The 11,741-nt window shown below is 39.6% G+C and overlaps 1 protein-coding gene across 1 annotated transcript; it reads right to left on the minus strand.

The window, feature by feature from the left end:
• Positions 1–345: 345 nt before the first annotated feature.
• aknad1 (AKNA domain containing 1) lies at positions 346–11,570 on the minus strand. The gene is made up of 10 exons (XM_036137771.1): positions 11,383–11,570; positions 9,075–9,290; positions 5,513–6,558; positions 5,323–5,397; positions 5,107–5,233; positions 1,089–1,240; positions 932–991; positions 711–844; positions 417–615; positions 346–354 (listed from the first exon to the last, which is right to left on the minus strand). The coding sequence occupies exons 2-10, from the start codon at positions 9,277–9,279 to the stop codon at positions 346–348; spliced, it is 2,007 nt and encodes a 668-aa protein (XP_035993664.1). The 5' UTR covers positions 9,280–9,290; positions 11,383–11,570.
• Positions 11,571–11,741: the final 171 nt, after the last annotated feature.

Consider the following 11,741-nt stretch of genomic DNA (forward strand, 5'->3'; position numbering starts at 1 on the left):
TTTAGCGTAAGGCGGAGATCTTATGACAGCAGGAGAGCAACCTGTCCTGGATGTGTTGTCTGCAGGCGATAACGAAACACATTGCAAGCTAAACTATCCACATGTCACATCAACAGAGGTTAAACATGCTAGCGTTAGCCTAAACATGCTAGCCTTAGTCTGGCACTTGAGTGTAGCACATGTAGAGCAAAGGAACTACACCAGGTTGTTTTACTACACTTTTCCAAGCACATGTTTGACAATGACTTTTAATGGGCAGTGGCTGGTGGACAATGACAGTGGACAGGGGTATCGGAGACACAAAGAGGACATGCCTATCGTTCGTCTCTATGTATGCTGCATATCCTAGATGTTCTGAATGCAAAAACAACACATTAAGCGTCTAGAAGAGAAATGCGCGTGTGTGGGTTTGTTACCTCATGCAGGGAAGATGCAGGTGGAGGTGGACTTGTGTGAAAGGGAAGTGAACCGGGGACCGCGCGCAGCGAGGTTGTGATGGACGTGGGGGTGGAGGACGAGTGGGGTGGAGAAATCTGCTCATATGCGTTTCTGTCAATGACCTCCTTTATGTCCTCTAGGTGCATCCCTATCCTGAAAATGTCTCCTTCTACCAGTCTGCACACACAACGACACATGCACACAAACTGTACCGTATGTACGGACAACAAGCTGACCGATTCGATCAGGTGCAACAATAGGATCTACTGAACCTGTCTGGGTCAAAGGTGCCGGTGTTCCTAGATAGGCCTATATAGTTCTGCATCTCCAGAGCTCTGTGCTCTTCCTTCTTACGGATGTATTTCCTTTCGAGCTCATCCTGAGCCTCCATCATGCTCCTCAGCATCTGACAAAAGACAACTTGTGCATTTGCTCTCTAAAAGAGAAGATATATCTAAATAAAAATGTGTCTGAGGATTCAAACAGCCCTTACCATTTGTTGCTCAGCTGTGCTTACAGACATACTGGTAACACTACATTTGAATTCTTCGACCTGAAAACAGGAGGCTCGTTAAATGGTTAAGCACTTCTGTGCCTTTTAAGGTAAGCATGTAACGTGCTATGAGGAACCACATTCAAACTTACGGTACCTTCTGCAAGAACTGGCCGATGATCTCTCTCAGCTCAGCGGTCATTCTCTCACCATCGCTGAGAATATCTTCATTCTGGTTTGATAAAACTCTAGTGGCTTCCTTGACTATGGGATGCGGAGTCGATTCACCATCTTTCCCACCAAAGTTTTCTGTAAAAGCAATAAAACAAAGTTGATACACACCCAAAACACCAAATGCCTTGCAAAAATATTCCTACCATAGATTTCAACATATTTTTATTGTGTGCTAGAAATTAGTACATAGGGTGGAAGAAGTTTGATACCTAGTTTTCAAAAAAAACCATCCCATGAATTTAAATCTGAAAAGTGTGGCGTGCATATTTATTCCATCCCCTTTACTCTGACACCTCCTTAATAAACGGCACTGTAAACAATTGAAAATCTTTCAAGAGCTTGAAATGTGGATTTCATGTTTTATCTGGTGTGCTATAAAGCCTAGGATTAAATTTAAGACACTCTAACTAGTCAGAGACGAAGGAGTTCTCTCACTGCTAGACATTAGAAACTCCATTAGGGCAGCTCATCTCAAAATCTTGACAGAGATATATAACTATATAAGGAAACTGAATTTCAAATATCAATATATACTCTACTTAGGGCTGGGCAAGTTAACGCGTTAATTTCGCGTTAACTCATTAGACTATTAACGGCGATATTTTCTTTAACGCGCGTTAACGCATGTTGGTCACATGCTTTTATTTTGTGAAGGTCTGTTGCTGCGGTGTAGGGGTTTGAATCAGAACAGTAGGTGGCGATAATGCGCCAATAACCTCGCTGTCAGCCCAGCCTCAGATTCAAAGAGGAAGAAAGGTGCTGGCCGGAAAAAAACACAGCTGACATGCGGAAGGCGGTGTTTCCCGCAGGTACCGCGAGCGAGCTTAGGCGAGGCGAGGCGGTGAGTTGGCGGCCGGAACAAGTTTTGTGCGGAGCGGAGCGGGGGGGGGGGTCTGCATCGACGCCGTCGGTGAAGTCGCTTCTCGTTTCAAAGTAACCATGTGTTTTTGCCTGTTTTCCCCCTGCCATTCACTATATGCGCGCGAGAAAGCAACAACAAAAAACCGCGTGTCAACGTCAAATAAACGCAAGCATATCGAGTTAGCAAGCATTTCAGTTTAAAGTTCTTCCAGCATCGAATATGACAGAAACAAGTTAGTTGGAACCACTGCCAAGTTAAACTTTGGTATTGAACATAAAATGGTAATGCTGCTCCCTGCTGTTACCTCAGAAATTGCCTGTTTTTGGTAGATTTTTTCCCCATAAAGAGAATTCCCTGTCAGTGGCAATAAGCTTTAATTTATTATTATTGCTATTTTTTGTTTTACATGTTTAAGTTGAGCTTTACACTAAATATGTGTTACTGATAAGTGCTACAAATGTTACAACACTTTTGTTCATATGGCAGCAGAACATTAAAATAAAAGTGCTCTTTACACTACTTTTGAATTCATTCTTGGAGTTTGTAAATACAATGCGATTAATCGCGATTAATCGCGATTAATCAGTGCGATTAATCGCGATTAAATATTTTAATCGTTGCCCAGCCCTAACTCTACTACAAGGCAAATGGCAAGGCAAGGCAAATTTATTTATATAGCACAATTCAGTACAGGGACAATGCAAAGTGCTTTACTTGATTAAAATATAGCAAATTAAAACAGAATAAAAGCAAGTAGGAATAAAATGTAGATAGAAAATAGAACAAAAAAGCGGTGATTCAGTTAACTAGAACAGGTGAAGTCAATCCTAAACAAATGTGTTTTTAATCTTGATTTAAAGGAACTCAGGCTTTCCGCACTTTTACAGTTTTCTGGAAGTTTGTTCCAGATCAGTGGAGCATAGGAACTAAATGCTGCTTCTCCTTGTTTAGTTCTGGTTCTAGGTATGCAGAGTTGGCTGGAGCCAGAAGACCTTAGTCTTACAAGCAGTAATAGGCAATAAAACTCTTTTTTCCCTTTTCTCACATGTTAACAAAAATAACCCATGGATACAAATATCTCTTAAAGCCTGGTCCAATATGGTCAGCAGCAACCAAACCAAGGAACCGCCTAGAATGACACAGTGGATACCATCCTATCCACGTCCAAGGGGATTAAGCCTGATACAGGTAACTGTGAGGAAACTTCACATTGTTAAAAATTAAAATCTTTTTTGGTTGCTTTAAAAATAAATAAATCATCTTTCACGTTTTCTTTGTATCAAAAAAAAATTATTTTCCAATTTTTTTCTGCGTTTTTATATAGGGTGTATAAAATATATTCATATCTGTCTTTGATGAAGAGGTAGAGATCTCAGAAATATTTGTATCAAAAATGATACATTTGGAGTTACATGGTTACACACTTTTGAAGATTTGAAATATCAAAGGTTAAGAAATCAGTGAGAAAGTATTTTATTTATTGCATGACAATGTCAGTAGCCTAAATGGCTGTTCATTTTTTTTCTATAATTTTTTCTCTCCATTTCATGTGGGTCATTTTGTCAAATACAACTACTTTATACAAGCAGACAGTCAGTAAAATGCTGACAGGTGAGGTCACATTAACTTAGATAAAGTAGTAAAATGAGTCGGGAATTAGATAAGCAAATCAAAATAACGATGAGGATGTAAATAAGGTGTGTTCAAACACATGTTGTGTGACAATGAATTAATTTACTAAAGTTCATCTTAATCCAGTCTAATGGGTTTATTTCTCTCCTTTGATAGGAGCGTATTTGTGTTTTTTTTTTCTTGTACTATCAACTAATCACAGCTCTTACTTCAAGTCGCTCTCAGCAACTGTGTGAATCCCTCTTAATGCTAGTCCTAGGTAGGAATTTTTAGGCTGAGATGGGAGCTCCCTGCGAGGACTCTGAGAATATTTGTAAATACGGGCACTGGTCCTCTACAGATTCTTACAAATTCCAGACCGAAAGCATATTTAGAAAGATAGACCTGGATGGAGCTGTGTCAGGTGTTTTGAAGTTATTTTCTAATGGCATTTAAATTGAATTAGATATATTTCTAAAATATACCAGGATTAGAAGAGCTGGAAGAGGAAAATGTGTCTAAAGTATATAAAGAAAAAAAAAAAAAACAGGTAATTTTAAAATGGAACTGGAAACCTGGGAAAACATAAATAAGCATATGTGGAAAAGTACTTCCTCGTTAACCTGGAGGGGGCTTGGGTGGAAGAGCTTGGTGGGATTTTTCAGAACCCTGGTGCAATGTAAATTCCTACTCTGAGAAGCATCTTGTTGGAAATCCTGGGGCAAAAAAAGGACCCCCCCCCCTCCCCTCCAGATTTCTGGTAGTGCCCACGGGTCCTCCAATTTTGGACAGACAGATACAAGATATTAGAGAAAACATTTAATATAACTATCCCGGTCACACTTGAAACCGCATATTGGGATTTCATACTCTCAACCCTGGAGGGTCAGGAGAAAAAGTACTTGTTTGTTTTCTTGGTGATCAGCAAGAATAAACGTATCAGAAAGTGGCTAACTACCGTTCCTCCTTCATTTTAGGACTGGGCTGATATTATTTACAACATCTGTGTGATGGAGAAAATGGCTTTTATTTTTATACGAGAGTTAGAAGTTTTAGGGAAAACTATGCAGCCACCGACACACATTACTTTATAACTAATCTATTATATTGTAACATAGCAAAATGTGGAAGATTTCAAGGGCGTGAGTTATTTTTCCAAGGCACTGGAGATATTTGATGTAAAGAGATGCACTTTTCAGTGGGGACTTATAAAGCTTCAAGGAAGTTATACAATTTTAGGAGATTTGTCTTTTTTAAAGTTGTCTGTCAAGCACCAGTTTGTTTTCAGATGACTAATATTGTCAAACTACAGTACAGCATTTAGCCAAGCAAGTTATTCTAAAAGCCAAATTCTGGGGGTGGGGGGTTGGGGGAGAAGAATAACTAATATTAATAAACTTAATATTGCATTTAATTAAGCAAAATTAGGCTTAGCTTCTTATGCTAAAAATTTCCTTAGAGAACTGACCTGCCACTGGTTCAGTTGCCCGACACAGAAACATCCCTGACCGTGGAAGGGGAGAAATCAAACATTTGGGATGAGTTTCTTGACCAAACTCAACCTGCTTCTTAGCAACTTCTGAGGGTGAATGAGTCTGGAAAACAGAACCATGAATTAATAACGTAAAAAAAAAAAGAAAACATTTTAAGAACTCAGTGTTATATAAAGTGTCTTATTGCTTACGTTTGGTTCTGGTTTCATTTGATCCATCACGTTCTCTGGCTCTGCGTACCTGGTCACTAATTTGTCATATTCAGTCTAGAAAATTACAGATAATTAGTTCAACAGACTGCCCACAAGCACAGCAGTGACCTGTTATTAGGACATACAGACATATCAAGCTTTAAGGATGTAATATGAAGGTGAATGCTACCTTCAGGTGACGCCCCAGTGCTGGGGCAGTCTGGTTGTCACTGTCTTTGAAGACGTAGGGCGTCTCTGACGGCGGGATCGAGTCCTCCAGGACTCTGCTGATCACGTCTAACATGCCCGGAGAAGACCGGGCTCTGTGAATGGCGTTAGGGCTTTGGGGAACTGGCCTCACGGGTCCACTTGGAGTTTTAGGGATTTTGACTTTCGGAGCCACCTTGGAGAAATCGGGGAGAGGGTAATGAACCTGTCCCTGGCCGTATTTAATCTCATTGAAGGATCTAGTGCGAATGAGAGGGACTCTCTGATTCTGGTCCTCCTCTTCTCTCTCTTTTTGTTCAGGTTCATCTGCACCGGTGTCCCCTCTGAAACCTGCAGAGTGGGACATGCTTTTCTCACTGGCAGCGGAGGTGCAATCATCAACTTTCTTTTCATTTTCTTCTTCAAAGCTTTCATTCTTGGATGCATTTTGGCAGCTTTCCCGAGTGCTTTCAGTTGCACTGCTGTATTTTGCCGGCGTGTGTGGAGCCGAGCTAAAAACAGAGTCCTCCACGCTTTCCAGCAGCGACACCTCCGGCAAGGTCTCTGCCTCAATCAGCGTCTCCGGCCTGAGCAGCTCCTCCTGAGAGAAGTGCCGCAGCAACAACTGGGTGATGTCTGGAGGAACAGGGCATGGGGGAGCCGTCTCCGTTTGCCTGATAGCTTCAAAAGACTCGTCACCTCTGGTGTCTGGCAGGTCAGGAGCATCTGGACTTCCGTGAACAGTGTTTCCTCCGTCAGAGTTTCCAAAAGAACTAGATGTTTGGTTAAAGTAAGGGCTTCCGAGGTCCTCATCGTTAGGCAGATCTTCCTGATCCTCGTCGCTGGTGTTTTGTCCCGGGTCCTCTAACCCCTGCTTGGAGGACGGCCCATCGTGCATGGTGTTAGGTCTTTGGGCCGACAGGAGCAACGTGTTATTTTTACTTTTGTTTTCGACAGCGTCTACGCTACCGCTGCTGACAGCACTGCTCTCTGAGGTGGAGTCGTCCAATGCTGACAGCTCTGCACTCCCTGCAAATGACATGAACTGAAATTACATTAAAACCCAAACAGAGAATCAAACTAACAGCATCATCTGACTTAGAAGATTGCAGATTTTACAGAGTAAAAATGAAAAATGTTATAATGCATGAATGCCTCGCACAACCGCTTAAAGCAGGGGTGTCCAAACTTTTCGGTACAGGGGCCAAAATTGTCCAGTTAAAGGAACTCGAGGGCCAAAAAAACCCCACAATTATTATTATTTTTAAGACCCAAAAAAATGATGTAAATGTTTTTACCTGCTCTACAAAATATGACAATTTCAAAAGGTAAAAAAGGGTTTTTGCTCATTTGTCATATTAAAAGATTTTTGTCCAGCTTGCAAATTATTTTGAATAATTTAATTTGACTCTTATTGGTTTAGCCATATAAGAACAATATTTGGCTCAGTTGTTCTTTGAAAACACTTGTTGTAATTAGTCAATTTTAATAATTGAATTCAAAGCAGATTTAAGGCACCAAAGTTTGCATTTGAGTAATTAAATGTCACTGAATAGATGTTACTATGAAATTAAAGAGAATGTCAAAAGTGTGTTTATTGAAAGATGAATACTGAACTTAACATTTTCAATTGTAGGCTTTTTACTTTTCTGTCAAAATTAAAAACTAAAAACTTCCATCTGCATCAGCCACCTGGAACAAATCTTTCTTGAAATGCTGTTGGGGGCCACCCAGAATGAGTCCAGGGGCCACAAATGGCCCCCGGGCCGCACTTTGGACATGCCTGGCCTAAAGGTTTCCACGTTATAAGTAAAAACTTCTCTTTATCCTATTGAGATTTTCTGTGACAGGAAGATGAAAGGTAAAACATCATTGTGAAGCGGAAGGAACATGCCACAAAATTGTAAAAATGTGTCAAAACACATATACCAAGCTAAAATCTAATGCAAGTATTTGACAAGTAGTGAACAAAGTCAATCCGTGAAGAATTTAATTTCTGCATTAATGCAGCTTTGCTCCAGAAGTGTTGATTGCTAACTTTTGTGTGGAGGTAAACCAACACCGCTCAGGACCCTTCACACACCATCCTGACAGTAAAACATGGCGGTGCAAGCAGCATGCTGTGGGAAGGCCTTTCTCCAGCAGGAAAGATGGTCAGACTTGATAAGATGGAGCAAAACGTAAGCCCAAAGTTGTTCAAACCCCTGCCAGATTTAGTTTTAAAATAAATTTAATTTAACAGAGAAGATTGATTTTGATATGAAATGAGATACGCAGTTCTCAAAAGATGATAAAACAATGGAAAAAGAGACAATTTAGGGGGGGAAATGTTTTATTTACATTTTAGTAAATAATGGCATGCCAAAAGAATATTTCAACCCCTTTCAATAAATACAGGAAACATCTAGATAGCATTACAGCAATATAACCCTTCTTAGAATTGCGGACAAGTTTTTTGTCATGTTTCCACTGTTATTTTGACAATTCATCACCAGCGATGAGCTTACTGAGGTCGGACGGTTGGGACTCTGGCTGGGCCACTCCAAAAAGGTAATATTACTTCCAGTCAAAAGAAACATGTTGGTAAAATTAAAAGATTACTTTGAATCTAAGTCTGTTGGCGGTGTGAGCTGTATGTGGCAGGGGCCTTCAACATGCACTTTTTAGGTTTTTATCTGCGCAAGAAAATAGGAAATGAGGTATCGTTTTCCTTCCGTTTCACAATTGTGTGCTACCGTTGTTATATCAGTTCGGATTTCAATAAAAACCATGAAGGCCTGTGGCTGTAATGTTACAAAATGTGTAAAGGCAAGGCACTTAATGTCTTGTCAAATTCATGAACTATGGTTAAAAGATGTTACTCATATCAGCCGGATCGTACTTCTCAGCAAAGCAGAGACTGCAGGGTTCCTACAGCATAAGGCAAGTTAAATGTAAGACTTTTTAAGACTTTTTAATGCCACTTGAAATAAAAAGTTAAGACCAACTTCACGATAAACAAGATAAACCTGGTTGCGACAACTTCACCCAAATGTTTATTTTAACATAAACCATTACTTTCTGGCCCAGTAGACATGTTTAAAATATAAGAAGAAAGCTAAAAACACACAAATTACAGATATATTTTTAACAACTACTGAACTGAATTCACAAACTTTGATTTGTTCCCCACTAAAATAAACTATAAATCAGTTTTAAAAACCACAACATAACCAGTGCCAACTCTTTTTCGCAGCTATGGTCCGGCCGCAACAGTTTTTATTGGTTCCGCTATCGGGACGGAACCAATAATAGTTACATTGAGCCATTCGGTAAATTAAAAATATATATAATTGTGTCAATTATTTTACTGTTTGGTAAGGATTACAAAAATAAAATCCTATTTATGACCTGGTAACAATTTTAAGACCTAAGAAAGATTGATTTAAGACATTTTAATGCTAATTAAGGCCTTAGTTTTATATTACAGTATTCAATGCCTTTTAATACTTTTTAAGGATCCGTGGGAACCCTGGACTGGAAAGAAATACTAACAGCTGACTTACCGCTGAGATGAATGCTTGCTTCTGAGGCAGCTGATTCTGCTTGGGACAGATTTAAGGCTAAAGAGCTCTCCAGATCACTTAGGTGAAGACTTTCGTCCTCACTGAGCTCAAATACGATGCTGTGCTGAATGCACTTCTCCCACAGCACAGCGGGTTCAGCCTCTTCCTGGACATCCTCGTCTAAGTCCTCAGAATCCCCCTCCATCAGGCGTTTCTCTGTAATGAAAGGAAACGCGACTCAGCTCCTTCTCACCTGTTCTGAACAGGGGGAATAAAAGAGACATGCATGCAACACCTGCTCATCCCTTAGCAACACAAGCTGTTAGCTGACAACATTGGATCAAAATGTCTTCAGGTGTGTCAATTATTCACGAGACAACCTTTAGCAATGTGTGGCTCAAGTGTCCAAAGTTATGGTGGCAAAATGGGAAAGGTTGTACTGTGTTTTGTGATAGAAATTACGTCATGGTCCAACTTAAACATAAACGCATAAAAACTACTTTTTTCCTCTCATTTAATGATTCTTGATATCATACCAATTATGAGATGCTTTGAACATCCTCCCTCCCGGCCCACTCTCCCTCTTAGTTGGCATATTATTGAACTATACCATTGATAATGTAATATCATCTGTCCTCCAGCCACCCCTCACTCATCTTGACCACAACAGATTGCTTGTCTGAGTCCTCTTCACAGATTTTATTTCAGCATCCAGCCCCTCGGCTCGCACAATTCCCTCTGCAACCCGCGGTTGTCGTTTATTTCTGCAAATAAGCATATTGCTGCAAGCTGCAAATGCCAGCACGAAAACATCCATCATGATCAGCGTGAACACGGATGCACCATGGCATCGGCTCTATTGTGGGAACCATAGACATCATATACGTAGACGCCTCGTTGGACGGGTTCTGCCTATGCTGCGGATGAGTCAGATCGTCCGCCATGTTGAATGTGGCAAATCTGCTGTTAGACTCAGACACTTAAACAGTATCAGAGACTTTAATCTCAGAATACACTTTGTATTCATAATATTTTTTATTTTTGTAATATTACAAGTTTATTTTCGTATTTCTTTGGCTTCATTCTCCTGACTTTATTCTCGTAAAGAATAAAAATATTTAAAATAATCTAACTTGGCCCTATTACTCCACAGCTGAAATAGTTATGCAAACTGTGACTATTCTGGAAATGTTATGATGGAAAATATGATGTTTTTGTCATAATATTTCCACTTTTTTATTTTTTTTTACTTTATTCTCCTATGATTTTTTTCTCATATTAGTAATTTTATCTTTTTAATACTCCCCCAAACAGTCTGTTCCTAATCTGTGTCTATACCAGATCTTAAAAGGTTCACACAGTGTCATGACATAATGAAGACCACAATGTTTCGATTTAATCAATTGATTTTTTTAAATCATAGCACTTAATATAATATATATTTCTCTCTCTCTCTATCTATCTATCTATCTATCTATCTATCTATCTATCTATCTATCTATCTATCTATCTATCTATCTATATATATATATATATATATATATATATATATATATATATATATATATATATATATATATATATATATATACTGTATATGTAGTACATAAGGTGGATCTATGTTCCGTTCTTTTCACCTCCGAGTTGAATCGTTATTTACTATGCTATGTTGGAGTAAAGACACAATAATATATATATATGTGTGTGTGTGTGTGTATCATATACATATGACACTGACGTGCAAACCTGCGCAGAATGAGGCGTCTAGGTATAAATGTCTGTGCTGGGGACTGCTCTGGAACCTCTGGAGATAATCGTGCAAACAATGATCATCATAAAATGGAGAACATTACGAACAACCCTGAGCCTCGTCTTCATTTATGGTAAGACAGCCGAGTGTCTTCAGTCAGAGGCTTCTCCAGATCTGATGCAAGACAGACCACTACAGGAGATCCTCTTGCCATCAGCATCTATGGCAACGTTTTGACGAAACCTGCATAATATGAGTAAAATTTAATTTCCCGTTGGGATCAATAAAGTATTTCTGAGATGAAAATCAGAAACATTGCTTGTTTTACTGATTGACCAAACTAGACAACGCTTCACACTGTAGAGCTGCTTGATAGAGCCTGCATCTGAAGGACTAAACTTCATCAGCGTTCTCTGGACAAAAAATAATAAAAAAATAATAATTTTGTCTTCCTTGTAAATTGTTTGATGTCCATAAAATAGACAATAACAGTTGCTACACTCGACTCTCTCTGTCTGAAAATGTTCTGTCTCAGTTAAGATGGTGCCAGTAACTCACTGTGGTTAGGAGCTGCTCCTCCTTCAGGGTGACATTAGCTCGTGGGTTGCTCCTACTCTTAAAACAGTGCTAGTGTCCCTCTCTTCCTTCTCTCTGGCCATGCGGCATCTCGGACAGCTTGAGTTTCTATGGAGCCATTAATAATGTAGTCCAGGCGGCAGCGCTGACCGTCTGGACCAGCAGGAGCACGAGCAGCGCCTGGTTGCTATTGGTAACGCAGGTGAAACTTCCTACAACATTCTGCTTATGGGCTTTAGCAAGCAGCGGAAATGCTTTTGGACTGTTACATTAAATGTATAAATATCTTTGTTATCGTGAACTATAAACAGAGCAAGATGTTTTGTTCGTAAGCTAAAGAA

The sequence above is a fragment of the Fundulus heteroclitus genome, chromosome 6 (genome assembly GCF_011125445.2).
Source record: "Fundulus heteroclitus isolate FHET01 chromosome 6, MU-UCD_Fhet_4.1, whole genome shotgun sequence".
In the NCBI taxonomy this organism is placed as follows: Eukaryota; Metazoa; Chordata; class Actinopteri; order Cyprinodontiformes; family Fundulidae; genus Fundulus; species Fundulus heteroclitus.

Excerpts from the sequence above, each read along its gene's own strand:
- aknad1 (XM_036137771.1), bottom strand. The coding sequence starts at position 9,279 with ATGGAGGGGGATTCTGAGGACTTAGACGAGGATGTCCAGGAAGAGGCT. Across the intron at positions 992-1,088 it reads TCGGCCAGTTCTTGCAGAAG|GTCGAAGAATTCAAATGTAG; the intron begins GTACCGTAAGTT and ends TCCTGTTTTCAG. Across the intron at positions 845-931 it reads GCACAGCTGAGCAACAAATG|ATGCTGAGGAGCATGATGGA; the intron begins GTAAGGGCTGTT and ends GTCTTTTGTCAG.